Source organism: Cherax quadricarinatus, chromosome 1 (genome assembly GCF_038502225.1).
Source record: "Cherax quadricarinatus isolate ZL_2023a chromosome 1, ASM3850222v1, whole genome shotgun sequence".
Taxonomy (NCBI): Eukaryota; Metazoa; Arthropoda; class Malacostraca; order Decapoda; family Parastacidae; genus Cherax; species Cherax quadricarinatus.
Window position 1 is genome coordinate 95,274,535 of NC_091292.1, and position 20,922 is coordinate 95,295,456.

The following is a 20,922-nucleotide window of genomic DNA, read 5'->3' on the forward strand; positions in this document are numbered from 1 at the left end:
AGATCAAGAGCCCCTCATCAGCCTGAGTGAATAAAATATTATTATTATAATCAAAAAGAAGCGCTAAGCCACAAGGGCTATACAGCGGTGAATAAAATAGATGTAGGTTAGAACATGTTCACTGATAGTGTACATCTGTAAGTTATCCTAACAGGGTGTTTGATTGTTAAGACATGGCATACTAACATGCTGCATTTTATGGCCCATACAAGTGAAATGCCCTTTTTTTTAATATGCAGGAATGCTATTTCCTCTTTTGGGTCAGTCTACCTCAGCAGGAAATGGTTGCATTAATGAAACTGTATATAGACGAGTGAGTGAAAGGCACTCTTAATACACAATACAATGTTTTACATGCAAGGTCAGCATTGCATGGCCCTTATGGGTTTAGTGCTTATGATTATAATAATTTACATGTATGGTACCAGTTAGTTATTCCCAAAAATGAATAATAAAACCTAATATTTCTTTACAGTTTATTGAGAAGCATTTTTTACATTCTATATCACATTGGCTATGTTTGATATTACCAAAATATGGCTGAAAATAATATTTTCCAAAACTGTACAATAAATGAAATGTTCCTTTAAAACAAAGAACCAATAAGGAAAATAAAAGTTTGACAAGATCCACTTCGGCTCTATGGACTAGGAAGGAAGCTGGCGTAAACAGCTTAAAAGAAATATTTTTTGACGAGCCGAGTGATAAAATACAAATATAGAAAATTAATTATATACAAATTCTCAGTAGCAACACTTTCATTCCCAGGATGTTTACTTGGGGAAGGGAAGACAAATACCTCTCATGTATTTAAACTATTTAGCATTTAAGCAATATGTAGGAATTCTATAATAATCCCCAAGAATGTACACATCCTTCATGCTAATTGCAGTCACTCAAGAAATATATAAATGGTTGAGCATATATTAATAAACAAGGCTCTTCCTTTCAGATACTGGACTGCAGTTCCCATGGAGTTTAAAGGGAAGGGGGCTTAGTGCTTTATGCTACAGTACAAAAAGCTGCCTTACTCTTTAAAATTAGAAACTAAATCATATGAGTTATATGACAGCTTAAAGTGCCTGGAGGTAGCCTACTGGGCAGCTGCCAGCTTCTTCTTGCGTCTACGGCCAATGTGGAGGACAACTTTGCCCTGCTTGATCTCCTTAAAGGCAAGGATGGCATCCTTGTGGGAGCTCCCGTGCAGTGGCTTCCCGTTAATAGCCAGAATCTCATCACCTGTTGACAAAGAATATATTTAATTTTTGAATATGTGGTTAAAATTGATCATTAAATAGTGTAACTCTGTATTCAGAGTACAGCAAGTTATAGTTGAACTAACAGTGCAATGCAATAAAATAATTTACAAAAAATATTTTAAACTCCATATATCGGGTGACTAAACAATTTACAGTAAACCCTTTAACAGACCAATTCACTTGGCCAGTAATGGTAATTGTTTGGGATAGAAAAAAAGACTGTTGCCACAATTGTAACAATAATGAAGGGATCTGCACATCTCCCTCTCTGAGGAGTGGGTATCCTGTTTTGTTGTGCATCCCAAAGTCCATTAAATGAAAGGTTTACTGAACGTTTATTTGCATTTGAAGGCTGCAATTATGTCATGTTTCTGATATAAGTGTCAAATGTTCCTTGCTGCTTGAGAAAAAATACATTTTAGGTCATAGCACTATCTTTCCTTTCGCAAACTTGTACTTTTGTGGACAGTAGAATTATCATCTCCAAAGCAGCCTTCGTTGGAGCTAATCTTTCAAAAAGATATGTGGCCATATATTTTTTTTGTTTGCCAATAAATTACTTGAAAAGTATGCCTTAAATCACGAAAACACGAGGATCTGGAAAGCTGGAATTATCCACCCTTCACAGGATCCTTATGGGTTCAGTGCTTCCTCATATTACTATTGTAAAATCATCCAAGATTGGAGTTTGTGCCAGATGAAGTGCAAGTGAAAAACACTAATACTTGTGGAGAATCATTTTTTACAAACCCTAGGGAGTGACCCCCTGGGGCAGGTGGCCCCTCAAGGGTACCAAGAACCCCTTCACTTTCCCACACTGAGGATGAAAGGTCACGACCTGTATCCTTCGCACTAGCAGAGACCAATTAGCACATTCCAAAATGCCCATTCATCTTAATACGTGTCTGATCCAGCAAAATCAGACACCCTCTGATGGCATTACGGATTCATAGCCGATAAAAGGCGACACACGAGATGCACACGTGTACAGCAGAAGTTACACTTTAGGGGTAATCTCTGCATAATTGAAAGAAAGACGTTTGTCTGAGAAAATGGCTATTTCCCCAGACCAGAAAAACAGCTGGCATCTTAGATTCAAGGAGTCCTCTCCTTATTCAACCGAGTTGTCACAGCTGGCCTCTGTGCCTGTTGACCCTATGTCAGCAGATATCCGGCCATAAACGAGGAGGGAGGTAGCAACAGGCATATCCTGATTTGCAATTCGAAGAGTGAACATGTGCCGTGAGAAGGCCAGGTGACGAGGTGGCCGGGGGCCATCGATCACCCGACGTAGAAACATTCATGGCCAATTTTGTGTACGTTTCCTGTGACATGCAGAAGACGAAGTAGAGGCATCCAGCATCATCTCTTTAGTCAAGCCTGAGATAATGGTCTCAGTGACATCAGGGCGTCACAGGCTCCTGTTACAAATTAGCCAGGTCAGTTCTATTTCACTTACATCTGCCAATCTAGTGCAGCAGTACCTAGGGATGATGTTGAGGGAATAGGACTAACCATTTTGAGCAGTGAGACGGGCAATTGCCTAAACAGGTAGGCATAGCCTATGACTTACAGGTGATATACCTGACTAAATATTAGAGTTCTATGTCAATAGGGCATGTACTAACCCTATATATAATCACCTTCCACTCAGCCCTGGTGGGTCTTTATATGACGAAACACTTGGGGGGGGGGGGGGCTGCAAGTGGTTTTGAGCTGTCACCAACAAAAGACGAGTATTAATCCACGTAGTGGTTCCTTTATTATAATAATTCCTATTTACTCATCTTACCCAAAATCCCACAGAGTAGTTCTCGAGGATGAGAATTATATTTACAAGGAAATATTAAATCCTGGGGAACTGGAAGTAATCAGCTCTTTTTTCCTCAGATCAAGAGTCCTTCAACATTGAGGCAAACCCCCCCTTCCTTGAAGGGTCTACCTGGAGGGCATTCCGGGGATAAACGCCCCCATGGCCCGGTTCATAACCAGGCCTCCTGGTGGATCAGGGCCTGATCAACAAGGCTGTTGCTGCTGGCTGCACGTAGTCCAATGTATGAACCACAGCCTGGCTGATCTGGCACTGACTTAAGGTATTTGTCCAGTTCCCTCTTGAAGATAACCAGGGGTCTATTGGTAATTCCCCTTATGGCTGGTGGGAAGCTGTTGAACAGTCTTGGGCCCCGGACACTTAGTGTACCAGCGGCGCCCCTACTTTTCACTGGGGGTATGTTACATCACCTGCCAAGTATTTTGCTTTCGTAGGGAGCGAGTTCTGTGTGCAGGTTAGGGACCAGTCCCTCTAGAATCTTCCAAGTGTAGATTATGATCTCTCTCTTGCCTGCACTCCAGTGAGTACAAGTTAGGTGCTTCCACGCATTCCCAGTAGTTAAGGTGTTTGATGGAACTTATGCACTAAGGTTCTCTGTACATTCTCTAGATCTGCAATTTCACCTGCCTTGAATGGGGATGTTAATGAACAGCAGTATTCCAGCCTAGAGAGGACAAGTGATTTAAAAAGGATCATCACTGGCTTAGGATCTCGTCTTGAATGTTCTCATTATCCATCCAATCAGTTTCCTCGCAGATGTGATAGTGGCGTTGTTGTGGTCCTTGAAGGTGAGATCTTGGGACATTACCACACCCAGGTCCTTCACATTGCTTTTCCGCTCTATTGTGCGATTTGAGTTTGTAGTACACTCAGTCCTAGCTATTATTTCCTCCAGTTTTCCATAACGGAGTAGTTGGAATTTGTCTTCATTGAACATCATGTTGTTCTCCGTTACCCATTGCAAAACTTGGTTTATATCTTCTTGGAGATTTGCCGTGTCTTCAATGGATGACACTTGTGCAGATCCTACTATCGTCTGCAGAGGATGATATGGTGCTATGGTTTACATCTCTATGTCTGATATGAGAATGAGGAACAGGATAGGGGCAAGTACTGTTTTTCAATATGGCAACTCTGTTTACCACTACTCTGTGTTCGATTGGTTAGAAACCGGAAGATCCATCTGCCTACTTTGCCAGTTATCCTTTTAGGACACATTTTGTGTGCTATTACACCATGATCACACTTGTCAAAGGCTTTTGCAAAATCTGTGTATACTACATCTGCATTCTGTTTGTTTTCCAGTGCATCTAAGACATATCATAGTAGTCCAATAGTTGCAAGAGGCAGGAGCGACCTGCTTTGAAACTATGTTGCGCCCTGGATTGTGCAATTTCTGGGGGTGCAAATGGTTTGCAATCCTGCTTCTTAGAACTCTTTCAAATATTTTTATGATGTGGGACATTAAAGCTATTGGTCTATAGTTCTTAGCTATTGCTTCGAAGCTCCCTTTATTGAGTGGGGCTATATCCGATGTTTTCAGTAGCTCTGGAATCTCACCTGTGTGTATGTTCCTTCTCCACAGCATACTTATGGCCCATGAGAGAGGGGTTTCTTGCAGTTCTTTATTTAGTTTGCAAGCATTTATCTCCACTGAACTACATCTGCCACTTTTTCTAACCACGGCATGAGTTTGCCTAAGTCCTACTAAAGTTCAGTGACATCTTCCTCTGAATCACAGAATTCCACGAGTCCGGGCCTGGGGCTGAGTGCATGGGCATGTCGTCGATGGCTTCCTTAAAGTCTAGCGAAGTTAAGGTTATGTCAGAAATTTGGCTTACATTGGTAGGGTTTTGAGGCTCATTCATGAAAAAGTTGTTTGGATTGTCTATCTTTAGAATGATTAGTGGCTCACTGAACACACAGTCATATTGATATTTCAGTAACTTTGTTGTCATCTGTACAGGATCTGTCTTATCTGAGCAGGGACCCTACACTAAAAGTGGTTTTTGCCTTTTTTTTAGCATATGAAAAGAAATATTTCAAATTTCTTTCAATTTCACTAATCGCTTTTAGCTCCTCTTGTCTCTCCTGGATCCTATACGAGTCCCTTAACTTTTAGCTCAATATTTTCCACTTCCCTGGTTAGCACTTCTTTCCGGGTTTCAGATAATCTGGCATTCTTGAGGAGCTCAGTGATTCTTTGTCTTCTGTAGAGGGTGTGTCTGTCTCTGTCTCTGTCTGTCTCTCTCTCTCTCTCTCCAGTTTACTTTTTTCTTTGGAGAATATGCCTTGAACATACTTCAGCTACCAGGAAGTTGATCTTTTCCTGGCACTGGTTAGGGTCCTGGAGTTTACCTGGAGAGAGTTCCGGGGGTCAACGCCCCCGCGGTGCGGTCTGTGACCAGGCCTCCTGGTGGATCAGAGCCTGATCAACCAGGCTGTTGCTGCTGGCTGCATGCAAACCAACGTACGAGCCACAGCCCGGCTGATCAGGAACTGACTTAAGGTGCTTGTCCAGTGCCAGCTTGAAGACTGCCAGGGGTCTGTTGGTAATCCCCCTTATGTGTGCTGGGAGGCAGTTGAACAGTCTCGGGCCCCTGACACTTATTGTATGGTCTCTTAACGTGCTAGTGACACCCCTGCTTTTCATTGGGGGGATGGTGCATCGTCTGCCAAGTCTGTTGCTTTCGTAGTGAGTGATTTTCGTGTGCAAGTTCGGTACTAGTCCCTCTAGGATTTTCCAGGTGTATATAATCATGTTTCTCTCCCTCCTGCGTTCCAGGGAATACAGGTTTAGGAACCTCAAGCGCTCCCAATAATTGAGGTGTTTTATCTCCGTTATGCGCTCCGTGAAGGTTCTCTGTACATTTTCTAGGTTGGCAATTTCACCTGTCTTGAAAGGTGCTGTTAGTGTGCAGAAATATTCCAGCCTAGATAGAACAAGTGACCTGAAGAGTGTCATCATGTCATTTATCTTCACAACATGTTTCATTTAGTACATAGTTTACCTGGTCCCAGTTCATGTTCTTGTTCATGTTGAATTTGGTAAAGGTACCCTCATAGCTATAGTATGCATTTCGCTGATGAGGGCCCCTGTGCATGTAGGTTTGGGCTTCGATTCGATTGTGATCAGAATTAGTTGTTTTTGATATTACGTTTCTTACCAGTTCCTCATTATTTGTGAAAATAAGGTCTAGTGTGTTCTCTAGTCTTCTTGACTCCACTATCTGCTGACTTAGGGTGTGTTTATTGCAGACGTGACGGTCTGGAGTTTTGAGACTCTCTGATCACGGGTTCTATCCCCGCCTGTGGTATGGTTTTTTTTATTGCAGAGATTCAGCAGCTCATGTGTGACTTTTCATCTGAGCTGCCTCCAGGGATTTTTTTCTGCTACAACATTATTTGCTATATTCTTCCATTCTGTATGTCTTAGATTGAAGTCACCAAGCAGCAAGATGTTTGGGGATGGGGCTGGAAGGTTTTCCAGACAAGTCAATTTTTGCTAGCTGTTCCTTGAACTGTTGGGAAGTTGCATCTGGTGGCTTATATGCCTTTTATTGTTAGACTTCAACTACATCATTTGTGGCGTTCAGTATCTCTGTGTAAATGAGCGATTCTGACATACAGTCCAACCCCTTCCTTGTTGCCTGTTCTTTCTGTCACATCTGAAAAGGTTGTATCCAAGTATCCATATTTCACTGTCAAAGTAATCTTTTGCATGGGTCTCTGTGAAGGATGCAAACATTGTATTCGACTCCTCTAGAAGTCCACTAATGAAAGGTATTTTGTTGTTGGTGGATGGCTTAAGGCCCTGTATATTAGCAAATATAAATGAGGTTGTGTTGCATGTTTGTTGGGGGATTTCGTTGTTGGCATCAGTAGTTATGAGTCTGGAGGGGCCACTGGCTGTGCCTCCAGTCCAACAAGACTATTTTGGTTATCTCTTTCCACTTTCTCTCTGTTTCCTACCACTAAAATATCACTTGGAGTGGCGTTGTCGTAGCTACCATAACTACTGTGTTTTGTTTTACGGGATGTGTGCCTCCTGGTCTCTTTTAGGTGGTATGGGGGCAGTTGATATTGTAACATTGTTTTTCAAGGACTGAAGAATGACACATCTCAGGGTGGAAGAATTTGCAAGAGGTAGAATGACACACTCCTTTAGACAGGAGGGTTTTTCTACTCTACCCCGCAACATTCTTTGGTCTGGCTTCCTTTGCTGAGAGCCTGTTCAACCAGGTTGTTGCTGCCAGTGCAGAGGCATTGCTAGAGATGGTGTCACCCGGGGCGGCATCTTTGGTGTCACCCCCATGAAATTTCAAGGGGGGGGGGTTAAACTCGTGATGTCACTACTGCATGACCTGCTACAAATGTTTAACAATGAGAACATTTAAGACCATAAACTGAATAGGAGAATACTTCTCGACTTTATTAATGATAAAATAAATAAACGTAATAATATTGAGGAAACAAACTCAAATACCACTTTGAGTACAGCCAACAGATCCCACATTTATTCATCTTTAACAATGCCAAAACAAAAAAAAATTGAAAAATAAAGAAAAAACATTGCAATATCAGAGAAACACTAGTTCCGATCTGACCTTGAGTACAGGTAACATCTCAGTGAATCCGATCTTACATTTCCTTGCCTTCAATTATGCGAAATCACCTATCTCATCAAAATCAATGATTTTCCCTATATAGGCTTATTTGTACTTTGTTAATATAAAATAGGCTATATAGAAATGAAGGATTCTTCTCTTATGTTGGTACAGCACTGTTTTGGGCATTAGTGTCACCTTCTTTAGAGGCTCTATGGTGTCACCCGGGGCGGCCCCCCCCTCCCCTTACGACGCTGCTGTGCCAGTGGCCTGTTGGCCCAGAGCCGTCGAAAGATGCAAACATCTTTGTGGTAAATACTATAAGTCTTCCAATCAGGTAGTTTCTGCATTTGGAGATGACAAAGTTTTATATTGATAAATGAAATATCGAAATAGTTCAGGGATTAAAAAATAAAACAAAAATGTGTGTATATAAGCCTAGGAGGATGACTTGACTAACCTTCTTGAAGGGCGCCTGAGGCGGCTGCCTGGCCTTGGGGAAAAACGGTCTTGACGAAGATTCCCATAGAACCTTTGGGAGAGTCTGTACCCCCGACAATGCTGAAACCAAGGGAGCGGTGTCCTGGCCCCTTCTCAAACACCACAGTCCTGATCTGGAAGGTCACCTCCCGCTTCTGGCGTGGCAGCGTGCAGAAGCTCGGTTGACCATCACCCTGCAATACAATACAACACTAACTGCTATGTTCTCACACAACACTACAACAATGACACACCCTTAAAACTGAATTATGCAATATATATATATATATATATATATATATATATATATATATATGTGTGTGTGTGTATGTATGCCGAATTTATTAAAATTAATACCTTTCTATAATTTTGTTATACGTTTAAAGACAATTGTTACATTAACATAAATGGAAAAAATATAAATTTTGTACCAGAAGATCCTTAGAAAACTTACCTAAATTTATTATAACAAGCGCAATTTAATTTAACCTAATCCAACTAAATATATTTTAGATGAGTTTACATAATTTAATAATAAACACAATGAAATATATTTTTTTCGTTAGGTTCAGAATGATTTTTGCGAAATTATGGTATACACATTTATACAAGTTTGTTGACCAAGACGAAGCATTCCTGTCTATAACCTAGACACTATACAAAATCAACTGTAAATCAGGTATTTAAATGCTACCTTGGTGTCAAATGTGATTGAAACTCTTGATAATGGTGTACAAAATACCACCGCAATATCCACAAGCAGCGGAAGATGGGTGAGATGGCCTAAAAGACAGTGGGAGTGTCAGTATCAATACTGAGTAGCATCGGGCTCTGGAGGCCAGAAAGTAATAAAGAAATCTGACATAAGTTAAGACGCAAGGCCGACAAGTTTCCAATGCCAGCAAACAACTTAGTGAATACACACTTAAATAAGTCAGAAGTGTGTTTATGCAACCCCGTTCACATGTCTGAAAACTGAGGAGAATAAAACGAAATGATAATAAATAAGCTACAAATTTAGAGGTCTGATAATCTCTACAGGTTTCCCAGATATCTGTAAATCCATGTGAAAAAAAGTGGTTGCTGGATGCTGGGCATTACTAATAGACCCCTGGTTGTCTTCCATAGGGAGCTGGACAGATACCTAAAGTCAGTGCCGGATCAGCCGGGCTGTGGTTTGTACGTTGGACTGCGTGCGGCCAGCAGTAACAGCCTCGTTGATCAGGCCCTGATCCACCGAGAGGCCTGGTCGTGGACCGGGCCGCGGGGGCGTTGATCCCCGGAATACCCTCCAGGTAGGCATGTAAGTGCAAGGGTATGAAAAATGGGGACGAGTTAAGACGACCAGTAACAAATAAAGACCTCGGGGTGAGTATTGTCAAGCATATCAGAGGCACATTTCAATCCGATACCTTCTGCATCATATACATGGATATGATTACTGTAGCTTTCAGGAACCGTATCAAAAAGAATCCATGACACTATATACATGTCGTCCTTGTCATAGTACACTGTACCAGCATGAAACCCACACCTCGTCAACCATGTCCAGAAACATCAAGTGAAGAGGTTCGCAACGAGACAACTCGGAGCTCACGCAACTGGGCTATGTAAAAAAATGAACCCGGTGGTAGAAGATAAAATTATTTAATTACGACGTACAAAATACTATAGCTAATTTTATTGAATAGAAGCGAAAATGAGGTTTGAAATGCAACAGACAAAAAAAAAAGTACACAGACGTAAATATGCCACAAGAAATTTCTTCAGCCTTAAGGCAGCGAGAAAGTGGAATGACCTGAATGAGGAAGTAATGGAGGTAGATTAGACAGCTTTTAACATGTGAATGGATCTTGAATCTTGATCCAAAGAATTTGAACTATTCTCCCTTTCAATGGATTGAATCTTGACTCTCGTTTCCCTAGCGTTGCGTAACCTGTACGATTTTAGCGCTCCGCCTATGAATGTAGTAATAATGGCATGATGGGCCCACGAGGCTAAGAATTGCTGAATCCTATCTGGACTCCTGTAACCACAACTGGGCGAGTACACAACAGAATTTATAAGCTACGTTAAATACTACTATGTCTTATAACAGAGAAATAGACATTGCAGTTGTAGGACTAGGGAGGCAGGGCCTCAGGAAGTGCAGGCAGGTTGGTGGCTGTACTGCAAGTTCAAGGAGCAAGGTTACGCCTCCACAGAAAACGGGTTTACGGGGGAACTTCCATAAATGGGCAGAGAAGCTCCACCTCTCTTCACCCCCTAACCTCTACTATTCTCAACCCTCAACACCTTCAACTCCCCATCCCAACATTCCAGAAACCCACAACACCCCCTAACACTCCTCCACAGACCCACAACACCCCCTAACACTCCACAGACCCACAACACTCCACAGACCCACAACACTCCCTAACACTCCACAGACCCACAACACCCCCTAACTCTCCACAGACCCACAACATCCCCTAACACTCCACAGACCCACAACACCCCTCCCCCCAACACTTAACAGACCTCGCAACACGTAGAGGTAATACAGCTCCTGAAGAATGGGATATAATCAGATACGAGAAGAGGAAAATGTCCTGGAACAGATCTTTATCATATGAAGTATTAATGTGTACGAAGTGAATCAGTTGGCCCATTGACGGGGCCACGGACAATTGCATTTTGTGCAGTATCGTTGGCCAAATGACGCGGCCACGGATTTAGTTGTCGGTCAAGCAGTGTTGTGAGCCCTACGGATGAGGGAGGCAGGTTGCAGCAGACGCGGGTGTCTCCTGACTATTGATGCAGTAGTACTAGTCAATAGTTACACAGCATAAAGTGTCAGCATAGTTGCTGATCCCCTGTGTATGTATCGTAGTTAGTACCATCTATACATTTTATATAGACGATTCCTTGCTCGGCCTAGGGGCTAGCACGTGACGTCACATGCGAGTCTGACGCTCACATGTGGCATCACGTGACGTCACATACTAGCCCCTAGGCTTAGCAACGGATCGTCTATATAAAATATATAGATGGTACTAACTACGATACATATACAGGGGATCAGTAACTATGCTGACAGAGGTGCAGAGATACATTTCATGAACCCAGAGATGGTGACTCATGTGAGTGCGTTCATGGTGACTTCATGGTGGAGACGAGCCTGGGAAGAGCCTCTGGATCTGACCACCTCGGAAGAACAGACGGCGCTCTAAAGCGAAGTGTTTCTTGTATTTTGACATTCCTGGCTACATCAACGCAATTAAAAGCATATTGGTACCCCTGGTTACATCAACGAATATGAAAAATATACTAACACCCCTAGCTACATCAGCGAATATAGCTTAAATATATTTCCTAGCCTAAAAAAGACCAGTCTCTGTGACCTCCTAACCTCGACGACCCACGCCCAAACACACCCTCACAACCACGCCCAAACACACGCAATTCCCAAACATACTGTACACAAACACGCTTATGTATAAACATGTTTATAAACCCACCCATAATAAAATACACTACGATCACATGCAGGTCACTCAAGAAAGCCAGCCCACCCACACACTTCCCTTAGAAGCGACAAAGCAAATGAGATTAGTGGAAGCCATTATATGTGACGGGTCTTCCTGGAGAACTGGCTCTCATTTCCACAGCAGACTACACTTTTAACCAGATAGAACACATGAGGGAGGGAGAAAGAGACTGCTATTTTTTATAAATCAGTTTTACAGGTTACTAGTGGTTATTCTACCTCGGCTCATTTTAAATCCCGGCACTATTTAAATCATAGTACTACCCCCTGGGATGTAGCCCACAACAGTCACAGATTTCCCTATGTTTTTATAGCATATAGAAAAGGGTAGCAGCACATTGTGGGTGTTCCCAATTTTGTTTGGTAGGTATAACAATATTTGTTTAATTTCCCTTTTCTTCCTCTATCTCCCGCCGCCACCTGCCTCCAGCAGGAAAGGTCGGGTGACAACGCTGTCAGTACCATCTATACCGCAAGTTTCCCTTCGTAATTTTCACCATTTGCTGCAACTCCACACCCATAATGTAAGGGACCTGGGAGTAGTAATGTCTGAGGATCTCACTTTCAAGGATCACAACAGTGCCACGATCGCACGTGCAAAGAAAATGATAGGATGGATAATGAGAACTTTCAAAACGAGAGATGCCAAGCCCATGCTGATCCTTTTCAAATCACTTGTTCTCTCTAGGCTGGAATACTGCTGTACATTAACATCTCCATACAAAGCAGGTGAAATCGCAGATCTAGAGAGTGTACAGAGATCCTTTACTGCACGTATAAGTTCTGTCAAGCACCTTAACTACTGGGAACGCTTGGAAGCACTTGACTTGTACTCGTTGGAACGCAGGAGGGAGAGATATATCATAATCTACACTTGGAAAATCTTGGAAGGAATGGTCCCAAATCTGCACACAGAAATCACTCCCTACGAAAGTAAAAGACTGGGCAGGCGATGCAAAATGCCGCCAATAAAAAGTAGGGGCGCCATTGGTACACTAAGAGAAAACACCATAAGTGTCCGGGGCCCAAAACTGTTCAACAGCCTCCCATCAAGCATTAGGGGAATTGCCAATAAACCCCTGGCTGCCTTCAAGAGAGAGCTGGACAGATACCTAAAGTCAGTGCCGGATCAGCCGGGCTGTGGCTCGTACGTCGGACTGCGTGCGGCCAGCAGTAACAGCCTAGTTGATCAGGCCCTGATCCATCGGGAGGCCTGGTCATGGACCGGGCCGCGGGGGCGTTGATCCCCGGAATAACCTCCAGGTAACCCACAGGTACGAACATCACACTATTACATGTATACCTTGTTTCCGGACCCTCTCAATCCGACTTTAGCACTGCTTTTCCTCGGCTAGATCTCTCCAGTGTTGTTTACATATTGGCTTTTATTACATACATCGGATTATAATGTTCACTGATGGAAAAGTGGTACGTGTATTGAGAGATGCTTGAATCGCCTTGTGCTGGTGTTTATACATCTACTACTGCTGCTACCGCGACTAGCAGCGTAACACCTCACTCATGCTAACACTAGTACATGATCTAACATAGCCACTCAACTCTTCCTGGGAGGACAACACAAGGGCGGGACGTGTGTTTACACCTGAGAACACTACACCACTGGGGAAAGTCGGCCGCAACTGGAGGAAGAAACAACAGTAATAAGAGAAAACTCCGCTACCAGTGAAGCACGCGGCTAGAACGATAATAACTAGAGCTGAACCCAGTCAAACATTGTAATACTAGATATGTTTCGGTCGCTGCGTATTCCAGTCTCTTCTACCTCAATGCAAGCAAAACGAATAGCAGATTACGGCACAAATATGTACTGCAATTAAACACCATTAAACAACTGAAGCCAATCAGTAGACTCGTCTTACTCACACACACACACACACCAAAAAATTCTAACCTTCCTCTAAAATGCACCATCTCTGAAAGTTTAAAGCCAACCAGAAGATGCGTTCTCTAGTTATCTCACAGAGACCAATATCCCAAAATACATCAGCACCAAGTTTGAATCAGATTAAAAGTTGCATTCTCAACTCATCGGTTAGGAACGATAATAAATTTGTTGAGTTAGGCATAAGAATTAACAACTGGGCGTCTACACTGCAAACTGAATTGTCTGCAATCCTAATGCCACTAAAGCTAACCTATGACACCGAGCTTGACTATCATCATTACTGATTCTATGTCATCATTGAAGGCTCTCGACTCGTATGACTTCAATAACATGCTCATTGGAGAAGCCAGGTATAGATCCTCAAAAATCAGGGACAAAGGAATTAATGTACAGTTGCTATGGATCCCATCACACATTGGATTACTCCTTCATGATAAAGTTGATATGTTAGCCAAGAAGAGTACCCAGAAGGAGAATGTAGAATATAACTTTGGTATAACTGTGTCTAGCATTAGGAATAATATTAGGAGAGAAGTAAATAATGAAAATGATTGTTATAGGAATGCAATTAGAAGCCTGAGTAGATCTATAACCCACTATAACATGAACGTAGATAAGTATGTTTATGGAGCAACGTGCAATGTGAACAGACTGACTGATGTTGTAGTGGCCAGGCTTAGGCTTGGTTACAAGTACTTCTGGCAGTTTGGGAGACACACAGATGATGATCAAACTAAATGTAAATTATGTGATCAGGCATGTGTGGTCACTGTCTTGAACACTATGTGCTTAATTGTCCACTCATTGAGGAATACATAGATAGACAGTATAATAACCTATGTGACATGTCAAGATATCTTATTAATGAAAGTAAGATACCAGATATACTAAGCAAATTTCCTAAATTTGCTTGTAACAGATAAGTGAATTATAGATATGTAGATATAAATCCATATGTATTCATGTTAACCCCTTGGGGCCTAGTTCCTAGGCCTTTTATGTATCCATATGCTCTTGCGCTACCGTCCACAGGATGGATATGATGGGGTGCACTATTAAACTAGCCACTTAGGTGGCAAAATCTAATCTATCGGCATCGAAGGCTTGAAACCGATCGGATTAGGCTGTTGACTGAAAACTTATTTCAACATTCCCAGTTTCAATAAATTGGCACTTGTACAACCCTCAATCAGTCCAAACCTTTCTCTAGGCAAGATACGCCAACTTGTAATTTTTGAAGCTGATCAGAAGTGATATTCTTCAGTTATTGCATAGAAATCACTTTAATAAAACTGGCAAATTAAAACCTTCACAACCTAAAATCAGCACAAGGCTTCCTCTTAGAAACAACAGCTAAAAATTTGAAGTCAACCAGACGAAGCACTCTTCAATCATCGCACAGAATGCAACAATTCCAAGTTTACTGACTATGTTGGTTAACTGACAAACATGCATCTATACAATCTAAACCCAGAAGATATCTTTCTCCTAAGATTTAAGACGTTCGCGAGACGCATTCATCAGGAGAGCTAAAACCGTCAAGGATCATACAGTACCTGGGGTGATGGGAACCAATTAGGTTCGATCCAAAGGAAGGTCACGTTCAATTTCTTGGTTCAAGAGTCCCTCACCGGCGTTAGGAACCTCCCTTGAAGTGAGGTTCCTAACCCCGGTGAGGGGTCAGGAACCTACACACTCCAATAACACTCCCAACCGCTTAAGTAGGACACACTAGTTTGTAAGTTTAACGCCGATCTGGATGGGTTTTTTTCGTAATAGTTATTGTGAGGAGAAAAATTCAAGAATGGTCTTTCATATTAATTGACCAGATGGCACCTGCACATGTCAATAGTTGTAAGAATCTTTCCATAGTTACAGTACACCAGCAATGGAAATTTAAAATAGATCGGATGAGGCGTTTTCAAGTTATAAATGAAAAATTTTGAAGAAAATATAAAGGCAACCAACCGCATTAGGTGAGTACAACTAGGTAGTGTGTCGCGTGATCCATGTACGGTGGATCGAATCTCCAACACTTGTGCTGAATGACCCCACATGGGTTTTGCGCTCAGCCTAAATATAAATAAATTAAAGAAAACCTTCGGGGATACCTTATACCTTTGATGAGTTTCAAGAGTAGCTCTACTCTCGGAGCCCGGCCATGGGCCAGTGTCAACGCAGTACTGCAGTTCAGCGTTTAACTCACGTTACGAATTCGATTCCCAAGCGTGGCGCAAAAAAAATAGTCAAGTTTCCTTACACCTGCCTATGTTTACATAGCAATGAAAAGATACCCGAGTGTTGGTTAACTGTTGGTGGCTGGCATCCTGGGAGGTATGTGTCGGGTAGGACTGGAGCCTGAATGAACAATGAAAAACTGTACCAGAGAGTACAGTACTAAAACAGGTAAACTAACTTGTGTCTGCATGAGAAAAAGGAGAAAAATATTCTGTCCATCTCTAGTGAATTAATGTGCTCAGTATTGTTTAGATTACTACTGGGAAAGTCTTGAGGTGCACCAGTATTGTTCAGACTACTACTGGGAAGGTCTTGAGGTGCCCCAGTATTGTTCAGACTACTACTGGGAAGGTTTTGAGGTGCACCAGTATTGTTCAGACTACTACTGGGAAGGTCTTGAGGTGCCCCAGTATTGTTCAGACTACTACTGGGAAGGTCTTGAGGTGCCCCAGTATTGTTCAGACTACTACTGGGAAGGTTCTGAGGTGCACCAGTATTGTTCAGACTACTACTGGGAAGGTTTTGAGGTGCCCCAGTATTGTTCAGACTACTACTACTGGGAAGGTTTTGAGGAGCACCAGTATTGTTCAGACTACTACTGGGAAGGTTTTGAGGAGCACCAGTATTGTTCAGACTACTACTGGTGTCAAGTGGGTTATCGATAACGTGGATGGGGTAAGAATACTCACGTAGGCTGGTAGTACGTATAATATAACGGAAAGTATGGGAAAGCACCTGCCTCTCTCTGCTCCCTTCTTCGACTGACTCACCAGTGTCTAGCGGGTGAGGCATTAAAAAATATGCTATGGTCAGCAGCAACATGTATAACAGTCAGTGATTCACACAGACGGTTGGTAGCGAGTCATCTACTGGTACACTGGTTACTGGTTACTAGGAACTGGTACTACTACTGAGAGCTAGTAACCAGTTACCAGTAACCAGTGTACCAGTAGATGACTCACTACCAACCGTCTGTGTGAATCACTGACTGTTATACTGGTTACTGGTAACTGGTTACTAGGAACTGGTACTACTACTGAGACTGGGAAGGTTTTGAGGAGCACCAGTATTGTTCAGACTACTACTGGGAAGGTCTTGAGATGCCCCAGTATTGTTCAGACTACTACTGGGAAGGTCTTGAGGTGCCCCAGTATTGTTCAGACTACTACTGGGAAAATCTTAATGTGCCCCAGTCTTGTTCAGTCACTCAGACTCAAATCAACTCCCAGTGGGATGCAATTTAAGAATTTACCTTTTTTACTGAGGGAGAATGGTGAAAGGTAGTAGGGAAACATTCCAGCACGAATTTCCTGGAACTCTTGACGTGGGAAGACAGTTTGTGTCTAGGTTTCTTGGGACGTCGCCGAGTTCACTACAACATGCGCACCTTATAAAAACTACTTGGTGCCCTAAGGTCCACCATATGGCCAGCGCCTTCACCACAACCATCAGCAATAGCACAGCTTACCCCTCCCTCACCTCCCTTCTGCAACTGCATCTACAAGGTTTTCAGGTAATTACATTACTCGAGATACCTTATGACTGAGGGCACAAGGAGAACGGAGATTTTCCGAACTCAAGACCAGCTACCGCCTTCGACATATACATCCTCACATTGAACAACACAAGCGTCAACCTCGCCAACACCTTAGCCAAAACCAACATCAAGGTAGCAAGCATAACCTGCAATACCATCAGGGACTTGCTTAAGAAGGCAACATCTATATTATACTGTAAAACGACTGTGAGAAGTCTCAAAGAATAAGGGAATACAAATTTATGCCAAAGCGACGACACAAGCAATGCGTGAAGAGTACAACGTAACACCGATAACTACTTGACAAACTTCCCTGAAACATGGTAGTTATCGAAGAAGCAGACAGATGAAGCAAGCTGTTTAGAATCAGTAGTGATCGCCAATACCAACACCATCTTACGAGACCCCGAGTCACTCTCTTTCTCCGATGTTTTGGCAAAACTGATCCTGGTATCACCCCAATCTCCCGGACCTAACCTTTCTACACCTCACAGAGCGCGCTTCGACTATTATATAACCTCATGTTCTTTTGTCTCTACATGAAGGGATAAAATGAAACACTTAGAGTCAGATCCCTACTAAATAACACTTCCCGCTCTCTCTGTATTAGCACACACCACTTAAGTTCATTATACCTCCAGTTTCATCTTAAAACTATATTTGTCCATTCCGAACTGTATTTTCAAATATACATCAAGAAATATATTAAGACATTTGTAGCCTTCCGGAGTCTTCGTTTAAAATTCTTTTCCGGCCTAGCATCGGCAGTAGAGAGAACCCCCTTGATCACTCCACTAGTAACTGAAAGAAAGCCACATCCAAACCTGCTTTGTTCTTTTCTACACTGCCACTCCTCAATGGAGGTTCCTTGACGCCGGTGAGGGGCTCTTCAGAGAAATTGGATCTGAACTCCACCTCCTTACATAGGAACTAATTACCTTCCACTTCCCTAGCACTGTATATCCCCTATCGCTCCTCACATGAATGCAATAACAACTGTGTGAATCACCTCGTTACACTCGTGGGGAACACTGTCTAATGCCTTGCTGAAGCCTAAATACGTAGTACTGTAAACTTTGTTGCTCTTATTGTCTGCCTACCCGCCTTCAATCCCTGCTTGCCAAAATCTCCTTGGTGTCTAATTCGGTCAGATGAGTGACTGAAGTGTATCTTTCACATGAAAATAGAAGCCTAAAGCTGGTGTTACACAAGACCTTGGATGACACCAGCTCGCTTTATGCCCAGGACAAAAGCTAGGTCATGCTGGCTCAAATTACGTCCAGATGCAGCTACAACAGCCAATGAGGTCACACGAAACATTTAATTTGTAGTTTTAGTGTAAAATGATTGGGTGTAGTAATTTAAGATGTGTTCAGGGTGTTGACAGTTCTCTCATAATGAAGAAAGTGTTCAAAGTCTAGAGAGCAACAAAATTTTTCACTTGCATGCTGTATAACCAAGACTAAGATTTGCGAGGGCTATCAACAGTTCTAGACAGAAGACAAATGAAGTTCAAGCCCCACCCGTACAACTCTTGGCTGAGAGAGACTATCACAGAAACCCACCACATTTTTGGTGATGGGAAGTTCTGTCTCGCAAACCTGTGAGAGCCTTATTGCAGAGTAACAGAAAAAAAATGGACTGATTGCCTATTCCTGGATTGCAAAAAAGGCATTTGGCATACCCCACAAAAGGCCGAACTGCATGAACTATTATAATTCCCCGGCATGATAGTGGCTTTCTTTGTATTTAACAAATCAAAATTGTAATTACACATTGTAACCTTTGCAAAGAAATAAAAAAATATTCTTTATTCTTATTATTTATTAGAACAGGCGAGGAGTGGATCATAGAGTACCCAAGAACAGAAGACCATGAACTGTAGGCGAAGAAACACTAAGTTGGGTCATGGTAACAACCTAAGGATCAGCACTAGGACCATTACTGTTTAAAATTTATGTAAATTATCAGACAGAAAATTCTATACGTGTCACTGTCGAAACTTACGACAAGAATAAGTACGGGTGAGGACAGTGACAGACTCCAAGACTTATATTCCAAGTTTGATAAAACAAATGAGTGCTCCAGTTTAATCCGAACAAGTGCAAGAAAGACCCTTGGAGTGAACATCAAACCGAACATTTCGCCGGAGTTGCACATCATCCATCTAACTTGGGCAGTAAATGCGAGGATGATGAATCTCAAGACTTAACAGAAACCTTAAATGACAAATAGCATTACTTATGCCAGATCCCAGCAAAGAATTCAGCGAGTGCATACATTCACTGCTTCACTGTGTCTACCGCATATCTTACACTTACCTCCGTCGCCTCTCTTCGTTTCCAGAGGTGTGAAGTGGCGTGTTGTAGCCCGTGTGAGGAACCAGTAACGTATACTCTATCCAGTCAACGGAGACCACTTGCGCAACCCAAGACTTGCAACACCCCCAAACCTCCCTCCCCTTAATGCCTACCATTCCCCCTCACCCTTGAAATTCTTCCCCTCACTTCCCCTCGCCTGACCTCCCCTATCATATTTACTGTCTGACGTCAACAACTTCAAAGAGTACATCTTGTTTTGCTAATATGATGAGGAAGGTGGAAACAGAAAGGCAAGAGACTGTGGTACCAGGATTCCTTTCAGCTATCCGAGTATGTGGCAGGTTGGTGAAGCAAATGTATAGTCTGTGGAGACGAGGATAAACACACTCCAACACTTTATCTTTGAATGTAACAAAGAACTGTCAAAAATTATTATCCTTTATGAACAATGAATGCTTTAACTCAAGCTTTACCTAACCTGGAGTGTGTTCCCAGGTCAACGTCCTCACGGCCCGGCTCCAGACCAGACCTCGAAATATTTTACAAAATGCATGCAGGATTGTTACAATTGGATAATTTGCAAAGGTGTTAGTATGTTAATACTGCATCAACGAAGAAGTGGTCAATACGTCCTAACACTGTCTTCTCATCTGTACTCCACCTCTATACAACCTTGTGCTCCGCCACTCTACAACCGTGTGCTCCACTCTTCCACGACCCCGTGCTCCAGCCCCACCACGAAAGTTTTTACGCTAGAACAATAAAAATGTATCACAAAGGAAGTCATTAACGCTCCTTGGATGTTGCCGGGAAAGAAAAGAGCTGGATGGGGGCAAGTACCTTTTTTTAGTGGCTTCACAACAGACGCTTCAAAACTTTTAATGAGGCACAAGTTCCCTCTCACCTTGAGTATACATCACACCCTAGGATGATCTACATTACCTCCTCCCTTCCAACCTTATTTCAAAACTGCTGGAGAAGAGAAGACAGCCACACAAGGCTACTCATCTCTGATTTCGAGCCACCTTAATTGGACCTGTCATATCAGCAGAACCTTCAATGCAACTAAGAAATTTGTTTTTGCACTATACAAGGCCAGTAACCTGCACCGCGTCGAATCACCAGTACAAAACACTAAGAACAATTATCTATACAACTACCAAACATCCCTGGCATTACTGTACCATCTTACTCTTGACAATGGTCCAAAAGCT

General features: G+C 42.5%; 1 protein-coding gene across 9 annotated transcripts in view; it reads right to left on the minus strand.

Annotated features, from left to right (window-relative positions):
• Nucleotides 1–464: 464 nt before the first annotated feature.
• Nucleotides 465–20,922, minus strand: part of LOC128686001 (uncharacterized) — a 363,682-nt gene continuing 343,224 nt past the window's right edge. For all 9 annotated transcript variants that reach the window (XM_070084588.1, XM_070084571.1, XM_070084597.1 and 6 more), the window contains 2 exons: nt 8,158–8,371; nt 465–1,239 (listed from right to left, as the gene is read on the minus strand). In XM_070084588.1, the coding sequence (XP_069940689.1) occupies nt 1,094–1,239; nt 8,158–8,371 (360 nt within the window). In that variant the 3' untranslated portion in view covers nt 465–1,093. The remainder of the gene's footprint in view (nt 1,240–8,157; nt 8,372–20,922) is intronic.